Consider the following 19114-nt stretch of genomic DNA (forward strand, 5'->3'; position numbering starts at 1 on the left):
TTATGTATGCGCTTAAATGAAAATGAATGTGAAACACAAGAAGTGATGAAGGTTCAAAATATTTTTCTAAAGTTATTTTTTTTTTTGATAAATCCACTCCATTAGGAGCAGTTAAAGTGGTTATTTGAGATACTACCACATTAAATTAACGGTGTTACCCGACGGCGGCGACGACACAATAAATTTTTTATAATTATTTTTATTTAGATCATTTAATTCCTTTTGTAAGTTCACATCATTAACTTGTACCGATGTACTACTTATTTACGATATTTTTCCGACAAAAAGGGATTAAAACTCAAATTACACCATCTAATCACCTTTCTAAAATAATGGCTAAAATTATAGTTCTCCATTCCTATAATTCTGATATCAGAAATAATATGAGATCATAGATTTCCTAAACAATGAAGATCCCGTTAATGGAATTGGTCACACAAAAGCTACCCAATTCAATAACCAAAATCTTCACTTACTTTTTCTACTTCCCTGAAATAAGGAACTTCTTCTTCACTCTCTCTTTTCTTTTTCTTTTTCTTTTTCTTTTTAAAGCACGTTTTCAGTAACACTCACTCTCCTATTCCCCCCGTTTTCGGAAGAACCCGTTTCGAAACCCCGTGACGGCCGTAAAGTATCTTTGTTTTTTCTCTCTCCTCAACCTCCCGCTTCCTGTCACATTTTCTCTCTCTAAAATTTTGGGGCTTTTGTTTTGTTTTTCTCTCTCCTCAAAAACGCCATTAAACCCCGCGAAAAAATACCTCCATTGAAGGAGGAGAGTGAGAGAATGGGAGCTCTTGCTCTTACTACACCATGGATTCCCGAAGATGACCTTCTGCTAAAGAATGCAATCGAGGTACCCCTTTTCTATTTCCTTTTTTTGATAGTATAAAATGATGTTTCATTTAATATTTTGGTCGAATTTGAGTGCGTTTTTTTTCGCGAATTTGATTAATTATAAGTTTTGATTCTTTTAACTTTTTTTGTAATTGCTTGATTTAATGTGATTTTCTCTAAATTTTTATGAAGCTGTGAAATAGGAAAAGACAGTTCTCGAATATGTTGTTTTCGTTTAATTGGCTAATTCGAGTAACTAAGTGATTGTAGTTTGGAGATAATTTGAGTTTCGAACTTTTAATTTTTGGTAGTGATCATAGAGAATTGATTTTGGGTGAGAAATTAGGGATTCGGAGTTGTAATTAGGTTTTGGGTTAGGGTTTAGGGTTTAAGACCTGTGCGTAAGTAGTGATAGTGAATGAGGTGTTGCAGTTCGTTCGCGTGATTATGTGAATTGATGAGTTCTTTGCATTTTTCAGGCGGGTGCTTCCTTGGAATCACTAGCGAAAGGTGCAGTGCAATTTTCACGGAGGTTTGCATTTAAGGAATTGAAAGAGAGATGGCATGCCCTCCTCTACAATCCTAATATATCGACGAGAGCTGCTGAACAAATGGTAGAGTTAGAACGTTCTGCATCCAACCTTGCTTCGAAATCTAATAGAGCTGACAATTCAAAAGGAATTAAAAATGTTCATGGGAAGAGGAAGGTCGAAAGTGTTCGTAGATGTTATTATGCTATGAGAAAAAGAGTATGTAATGAGCCTAATAACCAGGGTGATATAACTTTTCTTGTTGGACCTGGTGATAATTGTTTTATGGATGGGGCTCAAGCCCCTGTCCCAGATGACCTGCTTGGAGATCCGATGGCTGGTCATTTCGGGCTTGGGGAATATGAATCTGTCGATTTTGATGATTTGCGCAATGAATTTCCCCAAGTCACGGGGAATGGTGCTCCATCTTGTGGTGTTGGTGAATTTCCCATTCAGCAACATAACACATTTGAAAATCATATGGAGAAAAACACTATGTTACCGGATAACTTGTGCTCTAGTTTTGAAGGAAATACAACCTTCAATACATCTATACCTGACCGTGGAACTCAATTTCATTTGCAATACACATCTCCACCCCCTGCAATTCCTGATTGGAATACAATGGAGGGTATGTCAGTGCCAGAAATGCCTAATAATATTAGCATTAGTGGGAAAAACATACATTCCGGAGATCCATTTGTTGATGGCAATGCTGTAGGAACATCTGAGTATGATGTTATGCACACAGATCCCAATTTGACCAATCAAATGCCAGGTGATGACTTGGAAAATCCAGCAGATTGCACCGATGGCATGTTTGCCGGGTTGACTTACGATTTCATAAGTGATGACGAGATGCCTATCTTTGATGGAGGGAAGGGTGGTATTGAGAATACGTATCTGGACATGTTTAGTGCACTCTTATTGGACTCCCCTAATGACGTTAATGAAGAAGACAGATTGCCCTATGTGCTTGAACCAAAAGACCCAAGTAATGCAGACGGTTATATTGATAATCCTAGTAGTTCTGGTGCATTTGAAAAGAATGATGCTGGTGGTTCTCACATGGGTGAGATTAATCTCCAAAACTGTCCAGACACTCAAATGCCTACATCCACTACATGTGTCAACTCTGACTATCCAGAATTTCGTGATGGTGTTATTTGCTGCACATTAAATACCGAGGATCCTGAAATTCCCTGTAACGATGATATTGTTTTTCCTAGTAACAATAGTAAGTCACGGCCAGCATCTGCCAATAGAAGAACTCAGAGTGAGGCTAATAAGCCACCATCACATGGTAAGGATAACACAGGCGCTCAATCCTGTGGAAAAGCTCTTAGCACAATGAAGAGAGAGCAGAAACGATTTGGAGAACCACATCCAGCTTCCCAGGCACGAGGTTCAGATGTGGGACTGATTCGTGCTGTTGATGAGATTGGGGTTAAATTTGAGACATCTAGGCTTGAAAAGCTTAGTGGCCACAGGACTTCAACTAGCAGCTATGGAGGACCATGTCAAAGTAGTCAGGCAGTTAAGAAGGAACCTTTAGAACTTCCTCTGGCTAGACAGCCTGCCTGCAGTGTTGCTGAGAGATCAGGCCAGATTGCAGATGTAGGCTGTCTACAAACTGCTGTTGCGAAAACTAGTCAGGAAGCGCAGAGATCATCGGCCCTTAGAAATCAGGAAGCACACATAGTGGGATCTGGGGATTGTACAGCTGCAGAACCTGGCATAGAGCCATTATTATCTGACCCTGAAGAGCAATTTTCTGAGAGCGACACTGATATTCCTTATTTTTCTGATGTTGAATCAATGGTACGATTGGAATTCTGTTAGCACTTTATGCTATTGCTGTAAAGTTACTTTTCCATGGCTTCCTCTGATCAATTGCTTCTTTTGTCAGATACTTGATATGGACTTGGACCCAGAAGATCAGGACTTTTTCTGTAGTAGAGAAGGTAAAATTAACTGCTGGAGTCTTTTGTTTCTGCCACTGGCTTCCCCGTTTTCCTTTTTTATATTTTGGAACTTATTTTTCCAATATTGGACGCTGGTTGCTAATCCATCCATCACAGTTGGCACTTAATTTTTTCTGTTGTATAGGTCATTTGTTTGTCAAGCAATATGTTGTTTATGATGAATATTTAAAGACTGTTGTTATAACGTGGTGGTCTATTAATCTGTGAGGACAATGTTAGAGACTTAGAGCATTTGCTTAGATACTTAGGGCATTCTCTTAAACCCTCTCCAGCACCTATATTTGATTTTTATTGTAAGAAGTCTGTAAAATCTGTATTTCGTGGACCTCCCTTAGCCTTACATGTCTTTAGGTTGCAATGGTATAGTGCATTCTCAACCATACCTAAGTTAGATGCATAATTTGATTAGGTTTCTACTGAGGGATTTGCAGTGGTATTATGGAAAATCTGTTGAGGCATCAGTTGGCTTTCTGACAACAATCATTATCCTGCATGTGAAAATTGAATAAATGATCAACTGATCTGCAATGTATCCCTTCCCTCACCTGAAAGAAAAACCACATTTGGTACTGCTTGAAAATTTTGAGGGAAGTCCTTTTTCTTTACCACGCCATTGCCACTCTTCATATTGCATCTAGGTTGTTTTTTTTACCCTGACAAAAAAAATAGTTGATCTTTACTGATTCTTTCTATTTTCAGTTGCAAAATATCAGCACGAGGATGTGAAGAAGGCAATCATAAGGTTGGAGCAAAATGCACATTCATACATGCAGAGAGCCCTATCATCACATGGTGCATTTGCGATATTATATGGTCGGCATTCAAAGCATTACATCAAGAAACCTGAGGTACTTTTATGTTTGGTTGCTGGCTCTCATCCTTTTCTTTATCAAGTTTACTTTTGTCACGCTCTTATCTTGTTGAATTGCTTAGGTCTTGCTAGGGAGAGCAACGGATGATGTTATGGTTGACATTGACTTGGGTAGAGAAGGGCGTGCAAATAAGATATCAAGGCGGCAGGTGAGATATCTTGTAAACATTTGTTACATAAGACTATAAGAGACTCTATTATCCCTATAGAAATATGGCATATATTAAACGTTAGTTTTGTTCTTTTTTTTTAATTTTTTTTTATATGAGCTGGATTGCTTACTTTTCAATTTGTTGTTATAAATATTGCTATACCTGGGTTTGTTATATGGTTTCCCTGTCCCTGAGAGTAAAACCATCAATGTTGATCAGAGACAGTTCCGAGGACCAAAACGTTTGAACTGAACTTTATTATGGACCTGTGGTGTGGCGTGGAAAACAAAAACACATAAATGTTAACAGTTAAAAAAAAATTGCTTTCCGAAAATGATGGGATGGTTTATGAGAGAAAATTGTATCAATCTGCCTTCTTGGAGATCAAACTAACTTATCGCATGTCTATGAGAAAGTTGTTGGTGGAGTGAGTATCTAAGCCATGTATCTGTTGACCTATAGGTAATGAGTAAGTCACTAGGTAATCAGTTATCCAACCAGTGCATGAAGGAAACACATTTCACCAGGAATCCAGCAATCATTGATGTAATCAGGTAGACCACCAGAAAATGTTTGTTTGGGTTCTGTAACATTTCTCTAATTAGCTTCTGCAACGATCTCAACTGTTGGAGCCTTGATTTGAAATGTGTTGAATGGCTGTCACAGCACACAAGTTATGTTGAGTTATCTATTCTTCCACCGATGTTTTGCTGTTAGTGACTTAAAAATTGGGTACAAGAGAATTTTTTATCCTGGATTCATTATAATCTGAAAATTAACATCCAATCATATCAGTGAACAGTTCTACAGTAATGTCTATTTCATGTTAGCAGAGGATGATAAGACTTGGTAAAATGTGCACTAGTTCTCTCTCTCAGACTCCAGCTTGTATCTGTTGCAAACTCTATGAACTACATCTTTTTTTTTTGCTTTTTCATATAGATTACGTAGGTAAACCCCCTAAAGTTCAAGATATCATGTTGATTTTTAGCGATTGTGTTGATTTAAGCGTAGGTTGCTAATGTTTGCTCCTCTAAGTTTTAGGTTTTTTCCCTTCTTATTTTGAAGGTTCATCTGTTTTGGTGCGTGTGGGCCTGTGGGGTAGGGGGATTAGAAAAGAAGTCTATTACCAAACTTCGCATTTTACATGGAGGAATAAAAGGCCCTGTTTGGGAATCGTTTCACTTGGTTTGTTCAGCTTGTAGTGTTAGTTATTTGGATTTGTTATTTCATTCAGCTGGTAGAATCAGTTCCTTGGTAAACTCAGTTGTTAGCTGGAGTATATAATATGACCTACCTTTGGGAAAAAACAGTTAATTTAAATCAATTTATGAGTTATGTAAAAAGACAATAGTCAAAGTAAGATGTCTGAAAAGCCAACTTTTTAGTGAAAGCAAATGCTATTTACAAAATAAATTTGACTTGTATGGGCAGACTATAATTTTAAAAGCCAAAAAGCCAACCAAATTCTTGCTTAAATCCATTTTCTAAGAACGTGCAAAGCCAACCAAGGTCAAGTAATTCAAAAACCAAGCACACCTTTATCAACAAATTTAATATTTTTAAAAAGATACACTTTCTATCCCAATATGTTAGTTCCACTTAACTATTATGGGATATCCCAAATAGAAGGTTGAACTCTCCCTTTTAAGGTTTTAAAGTTGAAATTGCTCCCTCAATGACTGTTTGTTGGAAGTCTACATGCTTTTTATATGACCTAGTTTAAAAATTAAATAAATTGGGCTCTTTTAATCTCTGTCAAAACTGAAGTTAATCTCTCTCAAAAAAAAAAAAAAAACTGAAGTTGAATCGTATTTTTGAATGGAGTCATGGAGAGAGTAGTTTCCCCCAACACAAGCAAAGAGGGATAACCTGTTTCTGAAAGATTATTTCTCCTTCCAACCCTCCCACCAAATACCGTAGCTCCCTTTCTCCTACGTAGAAGTTTTTTCATGTATTGATCTTTGTGACTCTGAATTGGTGCTTGGTGGATTGGTAGATCCGTAGTACAAGTTATAATCTTCTTAACTGGGAGGTTGAATACACGTTTTGAAATGCATTAACTCTTTGGCAATTTCATGCCAAAAGGTTGCTGAATATTGGCAGGGTTGTATTTCCTGTCAGAGCCCTCTTGATATTTGCATAGCTTCCATCAAAATGGAAAATATTTAGAGGAAGCCTGAAAACTTTTCCCCTTAATCTTTCTTCAAATCCACTGTCTTTTGTCTTTCTTATTTACCATCCATCCGTACCTCACATGCTATGTTCCTCACTCTCTTTATTTCATCTTCCATACTTGGGTATGGACACGACCAAAAGTAGGGAAATTGTTTTATAGAATAGCTGAATGTGACACTTGGACATGTACACATGTCTGGCAGAAGGTAAAATATATAAAAAGATTCGTATGAAGTCGCTGAAGTTTTAATTTAATCTGTCGGTCTTGCAGAGGTTAATAGTTTATTTATTCAGATTTCGGTCCCTACCAATTTTCTATAGATCATTTTTTAAATAATGGCTGCTATACCTAGGAGTTTCACAATCAAACAGTTTCACAATATGGAACAAACGAAATTTCATGATGAAGGCCTGTGACCACCTGCTGAAATGCTAGTACAGAATATGATACTTTTGTTATACCTGGCCAATCCTCAAAACTTCCGTATTTGTGCTCACACTGGGAAATGTTGCTTATCTGATCAAGCATCGCTTCTTTCTCTTATGTCCTTTTATGTATTAATCTCTTTACCTTGAGTGCATTGTGATAGTGGGTTTTATTGTTTATGTCCCAGGCAATTATAAAGATGGACAAAGACGGATCTTTTAATCTAAAGAACACTGGAAAATGTTCACTCTATGTGAATAGCACGGAAGTCTTCCCAGGGCAAAGTCTTGGTCTGCACCCAAATTGCTTGATTGAGGTATTTAACTATACATTATTTAATTTGTGTGCTTTAATAGTTTCATTGTTCCTTGTATCTGTAATGTGACTAGTGTCCGGATATGAAGCAAATGTACGTCCATGCCTTTTACAATATAGTTTTTTTTAATTACCTTTCTCTTTCACTTTCTCTCTCCCTTCTTTTCTGGAGGGGTGTGTTTTATGTGAGAAAAGGGTATCAGATGGAGACTCTTTTGTGTTTGCACTATCAAGCCACTTGCAATTTTCTTGAACATGTGTGGCAAATTGGCAATTGCAATACGTCTTGTGTAAGCACTTGGTATCTGCTTATATGACTACGTCCGGTTCCTGATATGTTTTATTGTCATCTTAATTCAGACCTACCCTTTATTAGCACATTGCTGATTCAGATCAAACCTGCTACGTAAATGTTGATGTAATGCGATAGTCACTCAAGTCGACATGGACCCAACTTGATATGCATCCAATCCAACACCTATCAAACCTGTATGGTCATATGTGATTTGACCTGAAACATACAAACCTGAATTAAAATAGACCCAATTCTGATCACCCGTAACCGGTTTGAATGACCTGTAAGCTAGGTCTAGCTGTGTGTTTTCATCAAGTATATCTCTCTCCTTTTAGAGGATTAGTTAGAGCATTGGCTTATTACAATTGGCAATTAAACGAGCTATCGTATGTTCCAATAGTTGTGGTAGATGGGGTTTTAAATTGTCTCTTTAGTCCTTTATAGGGCATGTTTTTCTATAAAAGAAGGTTGTTAGTGTTATCCCCAAGGTGTGAATCAGTCTGTATATGATAATCCAGCTTCTTTTTTTTTTTTTTTTTTTTTTCTGGATGGGAATCAGACAGGCCCCAAGTATGCAAAGTACCACTTATCTTATGAGGCATAAAATAGATCATCCAATGCATTTAACAGTAGCACTTGGTGGTGATATTTTCTGCAAGTAATATTCTGGTTAGGGTTTTTTTAGTTATATCCGAGTAAAGTTTCCACTGACGTGTGTATATTTGGGGGTGAAGGGTATGAGATAACTTTTATCGTGTGAGTTGTGACTGTAAAGTTATAATTGAATTTTCCCACTGACTGATGTTTTTGGAAATAGTTGGCTTCCCTGATTTTCTTATTATTTTGGGCTCATTTTTTGTTCATTTCAACAGTGTGTTCATCAGTTACAGACTTACAGTGGCAGACTAGTAGTGTAGTACAATGTGGTTACACAAATACAAGCTGAACACTAATTTTGAATAATCTGCAGATAAGGGGAATGCCATTCATATTTGAGACAAACCAGGCCCGCGTTAAGAAATATTTGGATCATGCTGCCCAGAAAGTTGAGGACAAGAAGCTAAATATGTAGAGTTGGACGACCAGTGGAGGTGCTTGTTTTACTGCACTTTCTTGGTTCAATTTTTTTAGGTCTTAGGTCTTTGTATCTACCCTGCTGATTGCATAGGATAAGGTGATGTTTAGAAGTAGGCCTGTAAATTGAATGCTTAACTCAAAACTAGTTGGTTAATTATCAAGATTCGTTGTTTTCATTGAAAGCCTCCCTTTTTTCGCTTTTCAAAATGAAATAAAATATGTGAATCACAATCGTTTATCCTTGTTTGTATCTAAAAGTCCAGAAACATTTTGACCTCCTTGCACTTGAACACTATGGATATAGTATCGTTTCATTATGACGCGAAGCTCTTTCTTCAGGTATGACACGAAGCCCCACCCCTGATACTCTGATAGTCAGAGGAAGATATATCGCGCAAAATCGACTGAATAGGATAAAATATTTGGTTATTTTGACAGCTCTACTCTTATTTCAGCTGTTTGGAGCTCTAAAGAATGTTAAAAGTTCTTGGTTTTTCATTTTTCACAGATGAAAGATTAGTATTGCATACCAGATTGGCAGATTATCAGGGCAATTTTAAAACATTGGATTCAGCTGTCATGTTTAATGCTAAAGTGTAAAAAATAATATTCCAGAATTAGACAAGTCTAACCGTAAAAAGGGTCGAAAGACGAGCATAAGTTTTTTTTTTGGTGCAAATGAGCCACAAGGGCAATAATAAATTACAAACGGGGGAGGGAATTCGAACCTGAGACCTATCGTACACAGGCCATCAGTCTTAACCACTAGGCTAAGACATCATTGATAAAGACGACAATAAGCTGACCTCATGCTTTAGCACTCTAGTTTAGTTCCAAACTCGATCGCCTCGGTTTACTCCGAAATGTGATTTAAATAAAACGCTCTTTTTTCTTCTTCTCAGGTATAATGAGACAAACAAATATAATTAGCTAACTACTATTATTTACCTAACAATTAACAATACGACGAAGCTCGTAGAGAGAGAATTGAAAGCTCTTAGTCTTAACACTACAATTTAGGGTGTGTTAAAAGTTAATTAAATAAATAGGTTTTCTTTAATCAAATCCCCAAATGAGAATCAAAACCTTACAATTACTGACAAATGTAGTAAAAGAATTGAAACACTCTTCTTGGGCAAGTAAAACCCTTATAAATGTCATGCATCAAATTTTATTAAACAACATTCAAAGTTCTCAATCCCAATGGCATACCTGCACAGAGTCAGTTCATAACTTAACTTTATTAATCATAATTAATGGAAGCATAACGTCATTAACTATGGTTCATTTTCTACTGCCTACACTACTGCCAAGTACCGACACTACATTTTAATCTTTACGGTATTTAACCAAATCTGTGAAGTATCGTAGAACACCGAATGTGTTGATCACTTGATCTAACTGAAAGCGATGCGTGTTTCAAGTTTTAGAAAAACAACTATTTTAAAAGAATACATAAAAAAGTAAGGATATTCTAGCCAAACTACTCAAGAATTGACTTATATACGGAGTAATAGAGATATTTTTTTTTACTTAACTGTGTTTGGTCAGATTAGCTTAAAAAAAATTGTCTTCAGTCAGATTAATTTGTACGGCTCAACTACCTAATCTTCTTCTCTTTCACCACTTTTTTAAGTATTACTACTTTCCACTTCATCACTGAGACACCCCCCCAAAAAAAGAAAAAAAACCCCTAGAGAATTCAAAAAAATGAAACAAGTGCATTTCCTGATTAATGCAATATTGTGTGTGTTGTGTTTAGTAGTAGTTGTTGATTCAAGAACACATCCAAGAGATATAGAAGCATTGCAGGATCTAAAGAGATCAATTGATTCGAAATCGATAAGACCAGGATCATGTCTTATTTCCTGGGATTTTTCAGTTGATCCTTGTGATCATATTTTCAGTGCAAATTTCACATGTGGAATAAGGTGTGATTTCAGTCTCGCAGGGCTGAGTCGAGTCACTGAGATCTCCCTTGACGGTGCCGGTTACTCAGGTTCAGTCACTAACATAACATGGTTACTCCCTTACCTCCACACACTTGACCTTTCAGGCAACTCTCTATCAGGCTCACTGCCTGAATCCCTTTCCAACCTGATTCGCCTTCGCCGTTTAAGCCTCTCTAAGAACTCGTTTACACTCTCCATTCCCAACTCTCTTGGTTCCCTCCCTCACCTTGAAGAGCTCTATTTAGATGATAATCAACTCAGTGGTTCAATCCCTCTGAGTTTGAACAAGCTGAGTCATCTAAAAGACTTTGCAGTCCAACAGAATCAACTCTCTGGTGAATTTCCCTTTTTGGGTTCTTTAAACAATTTGTACAGTTTTGATGCAAGTAATAACAACTTTTCTTCTTTTGGTAGTAATCCATTATCTCTTCCAATTTCCCTTATTTCTTTCTCAATGAGGAATAACAGCTTAAAAGGGGAAATAATGCCTACACACTTTTTACACATGCAAAACCTTCAAGTCTTAGATCTTAGTTACAATGAGCTAGCTGGTGCAATTACAGGGGAAATCTTTCATCATCCATCACTTCAGCAGCTCAATCTGTCTCATAATCAGTTTTCTTCCGTCAAATCGCCCAGTAGTAGAGAACAAAGAGGGAATATTGTGGCTGTTGATCTTAGTTACAATCAGATTAATGGGTTATTGCCAAAATTCTTGGCTGAGTTACCTAATCTTTCAGCATTGTCATTGGAGCATAACAGGTTTACTGGGATGATACCCCCAGTGTATGCTCTCAAGGTTTCAACGGCATCGTTTCAGCGCCTTTTGCTTGGTGGGAACTACTTGTTCGGCCCGATACCTGACCCGTTAAAGCGGGTGGAGCCCGGTTCTGCAACAGTGAGTTTGGTGGATAATTGCTTGTATACTTGCCCTGTTAGTTTTTTCTTTTGTCAAGGTGGGGTGCAGAAATCACTCATTCAGTGCAAACGTTGGCATTTGATTCCTAAGGAGTTTAGTTTGGTAAATCAGTTAAAGGCATGATGATGATGCTACTATATGTATGATTATAGATTTATAGAACATGATCAAGGTAATACATTTAAAATAAAATATGTATGTTAAGGGTTTTATAAAGGTTTATGAAAATGGATTTTATAAAAAAGTTAAGTAGCAAAAAATGCATACTCCGTATAATAGTTTATCATGGAAAATTATTTTTCCATGATAAATCATTTTACATTGAAAATGTTTTACGCCTTATCAAACGAAGCCTAAGGATCTTTGCAATAGGTTACATGTCCGAATCCCTTTTCCCCAACGAAGATTATGGAGTCCTTTTATTTGTACTTTTGATAATAAAAAAGTAATTAAATTTTGTAAATTTTGTCGTGTCTGATTTAGGGCTCATGACAAACAATTTGTTGATTTGGTTTTCGCACAGCACCACCTTGAAATCTAGTACTCTTGTTCCTGGTGGAAAAGTACACGAGGTCTATAATTGTTATTACTGGATTTTAGTCCATGTGGTGCACAAATTCTATTAAATTGTTAAGTTAATATAGAACTCATATGATATGACAATCGAGTTGCTGGGAAGACATGACCGTAGAAATAGTCTATGATATAAATTGTACTAGGGAAAGCATTAACATGGGTTACTCTAATTAAGTAACAATATCCCACTCATATTAAGTAAGGAAGCAATAAAAGCTACTCTAATTAATTCACAAAATCCAAATATCATGGCTTGCTACTGTTTTCTTAAGAAGAAATTACACACTACTGCTATGCACAATTTGAAACAAAACATCAATCTCATTATTTGAAACATTCATCCGACGTTGGTGTTGTGGCACGAATCATTAATGGACAAGATGATGACTGAATTAAAACTAAATATTCATACTATTTGAAAAAGGAAGAAACACGAATTTGCTAAAGGGTTATACAACTTGTTTTGCACTCCACGCTAAACAAAATTTCTTTGTTTAGACTTTGGAATCTGGTGAGGTTATGACGCCTTGATTTATACAGGAAAGTAAAAAGAGGTCAAATAGTAATATGATTCTGTATATTATTTTCGTATAAAAATAAGAATTGTAGAATCATTATAATCCTTTCTTAATTTTTTTTTTATCATATTAAATAAAACAAAATAAATATTTTCTTAGGCGCTCTTTATGCTATTCAAAGCTCATCTTTTATACTCCATATAGATAGTTAGATAAATATAAAATTAGAGTGTGTGATTTTGGATGGAACACTCTTGTGTGTAGAGTCTAATTAGATATATTCTTTATTAGAGTTTATTAGTATTTAATTAATTAAAATATGTACATGACACCTACTTATTTATCTATGTGACACCATTTTTTGTATTTCTAAAATAGATTAGAAATCTTAATTTTCATTGGTCGAAATCTAATGATTTTAAAAGCATTTTTTAATTCTAAAATAAATTAGAAATATTTTTTCTCATTAGCCAAAACTAATGATTTCTTACATAAAAATATTTTGGATGGAGTACATTGTGTGTGTGTATATGGTGGCAACTAATTATTTATATATGTGGAACTCGACTCTTTTATTCAAAAATAATTTAGAAATCTTATATTTCATTGGCCGAAATCATTAGATTTTTTGCGCTGTGCTCTAATATTGGATTGAATTTTATTTTAGATTTATTTTTTAATTATTATAGTGTTTGGTTTTAAATGGAGTTTTATATATTAGTAATTAATTAATTAAAATATCCGCGTGGCACCTAATTATTTATCTACTTGGCACTCCACTTTTTAACTCCAAAATAAATTAGAAATCTTATTTTTCATTGGCCAAATAAAATTATAAGATTAAATAAAATCGATAAAGTAATATATTTCAAAAACATATTAATTTAAATAATTACGAATACAAATCAAATAATATCATTCATGATTTAACAAATTACAAAAAATATTTACGAATTTACAAAAAAATAGTTACGAATTCACAAAAAAATAAACGTTTATAATTTACAAACATTAATTTCCATCACCTATAGTTCGTTATAGTTTTTTCTCTACAGACAATGATCTTATTTCAATCACGTTTGAGAGTTAATGTTCTCCATGTTTGTTTATCGATAGCCGTTTAGAGCATTTCGATAAAGATTAGACAGATGCGATGATACATGTGTTCTATGTTGCACTCGTCGAAAACCTGAAGATCGTTCTACTATGAGTCAGGTAAATTAGTAAATTAGAAAATTTATTTACTTTACGTAAATTATTCTAATTTTTTTTTTTTTCTGATTCATGGGGAAATTGATTATGAAGTCTTATGAAAGTTACTTTAATTTGTAGGTGGCGGTGATTCTTTTCAATTAAAGTTGAAATCGAATTTTTTTTTTTTTTTTTTAATTCATGGGGAAATAGATTATGAAGTCTTATGAATATTACTTTTTTAGATGGTGATTCTTTTCAATTAAAGTTGAAACCGAATATGTTTATTATTTGTTTTTTTTCTCATAGTATGATTAATTTTTTATTATAATTTTTTCATTAATAATAATTACATTAGTGTACAACGGCCTATAAAAGGTGATAGTATTTCAAAATTACAACATCTGAATCATAAGTGGTGGTTGTAATTTGTGAATTCGTAAACGTCTTTGTAAAATTTATGGCACTTTCGATAACAATTTGAGTTTAGTCGGTTTTAATTTTTGTTTATCTGATTCAGTCGATTTGATTATTTTTTTAATTATATTATTAAGTTTTAGGTATCTTGATGTCTGCTACATGTTTTCAAGAAAGCTGGCAGTCAACGACATATTTTCTCGTTTGGAATTGTATTTTTAGAACTTGTGTCGGAACGTAAGCCAATCAACGTAGATACATGGGCAAGAAGTGTTTTCTCAACTTTGAAAATTCATTTTTAAGTAATTTACTCTAGAATTTTCTTTACAAATGGTGTACACTAAATATTGTAGACCGAAGTAAAAGTCGTTAACTCAAAGTACTTAAAAGTTACTCTTATACTTCATTTTAATTTAATTTTAAAAGTCATCAATTGTTTAGAGATAAAAATTTTCATTGTAAATAAAATTTATTGCTACAAAATCACTAATAATGTACAAAATTAATCATTTAACCCTTTAACATGTTTATCTATCAACTTTTTTTAAAATATAAAAGTTAATCAAAATATATAAAACTAATAAATATTAGGTAAAAGTTACAAAAGGTTGGGTAAAAGTTAGGAAAAATTTATTTTTTACCACATAAAATAATTGAAAATTTATTTTTTACCACCTAAAAAACTAAAACTTGTATTTTACTACCTAAAAAAAATTAAAATTTATTTTTTACCACTTGAAAAATGAGAAATAAGATGAAACTGTTATGGGTGGGGGCCTCAACAATGGTAATATTTCTGATATTTGCTTTTCTTCCACGATTTCATATATTAGTTTTAAAGCCCATGCGATGCACGAGTTTCATTTTATTTTTTATTTTATTAATTATTTTGTTCTTATGATATTAGGTGGTGTTTCGGGTAATGCACGGATTCTGTTTTATTTGTTTGACAATGCTTGAGTTCCGTTTTATTTTTTATGTTAACCCCCAAATCACTCAATAAACATAATATCAAAATTTAGGTAACAAAATAAGAATTCGAAGTGGGTAAGTGAAATATTCAACGAGTTGTAAATATCCAACCCTGAGCACATAGTCAGCATAATTTATGAACAGTTGAGTGTCAAAAGAAGAAAAAAAAGTTAAAGATCACAACCATACCAGCCACATCTAGAAAGAGAAAAGAACAACAAAGAAAAAAAAAAAGACAAAATTGATATGCAAAATTATTATACAATAACTCAAATAAACTTTACTAAATAACAAAAACATACATACTAGGAAGTTAGTAGTTTTTAAGAAACTGATCCAAGTGTTGCAAGTGTACAAAATCAAATCTTTGCGTTTGAGCTTATTTACATCCCCAATGGTATTTTGAGAAAATTGTATCATTATTTTGTCGTCGCTGACTATACCATTTGATCCTTATTATCTTACAATTTTAGAGATTACCATTATATTATATTTTATTATTTTCTATCATTAATAAATACATTACGTCAAAGCTTATTAATAAAATATGGCCTGGTGAAAGTCAGACAAAATTGAAATACTTATATTACCTCTATAAATGTACGCCTTTTTTGATGATCACCCGACTACTAATACTACTCTCAAATTAATGCATGTGAATTACGTTGAACAAATGAACATCGCGGAGTATTAATTTTGGATGACCTATTAAAGAAAAGGATAACTCATTAAAATGTACCTACACACGGTAAATTAAAAAACCCATTTCAAACGGAACATAAAATTTTAAGATCAAAACAAAAACAAAACTATAAATAAGCCCATAAGCATATACGTTGATTAGGGGACAATATATATAGTACAACGGAGTACTTTTTTTCGTTTCATAATGATATTCCAATTTATAATTTTGACACTATTTATACTTGTTCTAATTTATATTTTTTGCCAAATTGATTTAACCTATTTTGTATATTACGTAAATACGAAGATTAGTGGTTTTTTTAATTTTTGTTTTAGATTAGAGCCTTGATTTTGGATTAACTTTTATTTTAGATTTATTTTTTAATTATTAGAGTATTTGATTTTGGAAGGAGTTGTATATAGTAGTAATTAATTAATTAATTTAAATATCTACGTGACACACACGCTTTTTTTAATTCTAAAAATTAGAAATCTTATTTTTTATCATTAATCGAAACCATTAGATTTCTTACGTGGCGCTCTAATAACTCAGCATATATATATATATATATATATATATATATATATATATATATATATATATATATATATATATATATATATATATATATATATATATATATATATATATATATATATAGTTTTTAAAGAGATTTCGGAGCGTCACATAAGATTTCCACGTCATCCCATTTAATTAACTCAAAAATAGAAACTAGATAATATTTCAGATTTATTATATTAATTTGCAAGTAAAACAATAGTACATTACGGGGGATATAGTAGTCGCAAAAAGCCAAAAACATAAAAGTTAACTCAAAATGCTTAAAAGTTAAGCTTATATATATGTAAAAGTTATCTACTTTTCAGTGATAAATTTTTTTATTTTAGTAAAACTTATTTCTTCAAAATCACTAATAATATATAAAATTAATCATTTAACCGTTTTAAATATTTATCTATCAATTTTTTTTACTAATATAAAAGTTAATCAAAAATAGGATAAAGTTACAAAAAAAAAGGTTAAAGTTATCTTGGTGTACAATAAATTTATTGTACAACTTGTGCGCGCAAGACCTTTTGAAAAAACAAAGAGTAATATATGGGATAAGTATAAGATAAGATAGTTGTACGAAAAGAACTTTGTAACTATAAGGCATTTCAAAAAAAATTATTCAAAATCATTTTGACTTATATATAGTTATAATTATAAAATTGAAATTTGGTGTAATGCATTACGAAATTCAAACTATGGATATGGCGTAGATTTGGAAACTATGGTATAATGGTATGGCATATTGGTATGACATATTGATTATTCACTGATGTAGGAGTGTAACACTTTTATCTTATGTAGTTTAATTAGTCCAATCAATTATCTTTTACAAAGATAAAAGCGATGGAAATAAAGTTAGTTTAGAAAAATACGTAAGTACTATAATAGGATATTGACGTGGGAACTTCTGTTGATGCTGACATGTCACCCTTTCCACAGAGGTATCAAGTATGTGCTGGCACAATCTTCTTACAACCTGCGAAACAAAATATTCTCGTAGAAATATTTCCTCCAATGCCTTATTTGCTACAGAGAGAGTTTGTAGAGAGAAGGTAGAGCAGAATAATTAAGGTGGGTGAGAATGAATTTAATGTCCTTTCATCTTAGGATTTGGATTATTTATAAGGCTAGGGTTTTGGGATTTGTTCTCAAAACCTAGCTATCTGATTGGTTAATTCCTGAGATAAGGACATGTATCCTTACTAGGTATTTTGATAGAGGACTTAGTGGGCCTCTTTATGTTGGGCCTTCGGCTCCACATTGCTTATAGTTTTATTGTATGGGCTACACTATATTGGGAATACATGACTTTAAAGTCGACGGATTTTTCTCTTACTATAAATTTCATTGTTGTCAGTATTGACATGTACGTAGAACATGACTCTATCTTTGTTCTCGTCCGATTGATTAAGTTCCTCCCAAAGATATATAGACTATGGAGTGAATTATTTGGTGAATGAATATTTTTTAGAACAGCTTCCTTTGAGTCTCTGCACCTATCCTTTTTTTTATTCTCTCCTTTTGACACTCGAGCATAGAGGGTGTGTCACACGTCGCGTTACAATTAGCCCAGGGTGGACAAGTGTTTTATGCACATCAGATATAATTAAAATATAGGTCAACTTTCATGCTATTATTAACTATGTACATAGTAGATAATGATTGTGAGAAGAAAAAAAATACACAATTAGTTTTTATATAGGACTCTTTTTGTCACGAGTATATAAGATGATCAAATTCCACATCTACATCTCCAATCACAGGTATGTTGTGTTGTTATCGTTTTTCTTATGTGCTTTGTTCTTAATTATGATCATATGGGTTGTGTATAGAGTTTGATCATTTTTTTGTTGTTTCATTGTATTTCAATCAACCTCTTTAGTGCAATTTTTTGAGTATGCCATTTATAATTTCATTAACTAGTTTTTTGGGTCCGGGCTATGCCCGTGTTATCATATTAGAATTTTCATTTATTTTTATTTTCGCAATGATAACATGAAACATGTCATGTCATAGTGGTAAACGCTTTATTATTAAACCCAAGGTTAGGGGTTCAAACCTTATGCAAACCATATTTCACATTTTTTCATGTATGTGAAAATCACATAGAGTGAATGACTAATAAGCAGAGCGTTAAGTGTCATGTAAACTTCTTTTGAAATGCCTTTTAATATATAGTATAGATACTAGTATATATAGTACCCGTGCAATTACACGGTTTAATAAGTTTAAATATTAAGTTTGTACTAATTAGAAAAACTAAATGATCAAAAAGTAGTTAATTTTTCATAATATTCATATCATTAAAGATTAACAATAATATAGTTAGAAATTAAAAGTTTACCCTCTAATATTTACAAATCATTGCAACGAACATCGTCCCTCAAACTCCGTATCATAATTTATGATACCATTTAAATTTCGAGATTAATTATTAATCTCTTACTATTTCCTTTACAATATTATACGATTTATAAGTATTTTTAGGGTTAAAATCTTATTTGACAAATTTAAAACTTTTTAAATTTTAGAATTATATCAAAGTAGAAAATTAAAAAATTATTAATAATTGAGGAAAAAAGCGACTTATATTTTATGTTGGTTATTGTATTAAATAGTCGCGGATCTAGGAAATTGAATATGGAGG

At 33.1% G+C, this 19114-nt stretch overlaps 2 protein-coding genes across 3 annotated transcripts; both read left to right on the forward strand.

Annotated features, from left to right (window-relative positions):
- Positions 1–569: 569 nt before the first annotated feature.
- On the forward strand, positions 570–8840 carry LOC110799932 (uncharacterized). Of its 2 annotated transcripts, XR_008928301.1 has the most exons (8): positions 570–853; positions 1314–3185; positions 3274–3328; positions 4049–4197; positions 4283–4369; positions 4835–4926; positions 7165–7293; positions 8558–8578. XR_008928301.1 is itself a non-coding variant. In XM_022005213.2 (7 exons), the coding sequence occupies exons 1-7, from the start codon at positions 785–787 to the stop codon at positions 8657–8659; spliced, it is 2463 nt and encodes an 820-aa protein (XP_021860905.1). In that variant the 5' UTR covers positions 570–784; the 3' UTR covers positions 8660–8840. The 2 variants fall into 2 exon arrangements, 1 of the variants encoding a protein (XP_021860905.1); XM_022005213.2 differs by lacking the exon at positions 4835–4926 and having other exon boundaries at positions 8558–8840.
- Positions 8841–10223: 1383 nt separating this feature from the next.
- Positions 10224–11945, forward strand: LOC110799938 (leucine-rich repeat receptor-like protein kinase PEPR2). Its single transcript, XM_022005219.2, has one exon. It carries the CDS (start codon positions 10375–10377, stop codon positions 11656–11658), a length of 1284 nt encoding a protein of 427 aa, XP_021860911.1. The 5' UTR covers positions 10224–10374; the 3' UTR covers positions 11659–11945.
- Positions 11946–19114: the final 7169 nt, after the last annotated feature.

This window comes from Spinacia oleracea, chromosome 2 (genome assembly GCF_020520425.1).
Source record: "Spinacia oleracea cultivar Varoflay chromosome 2, BTI_SOV_V1, whole genome shotgun sequence".
In the NCBI taxonomy this organism is placed as follows: domain Eukaryota; kingdom Viridiplantae; phylum Streptophyta; class Magnoliopsida; order Caryophyllales; family Amaranthaceae; genus Spinacia; species Spinacia oleracea.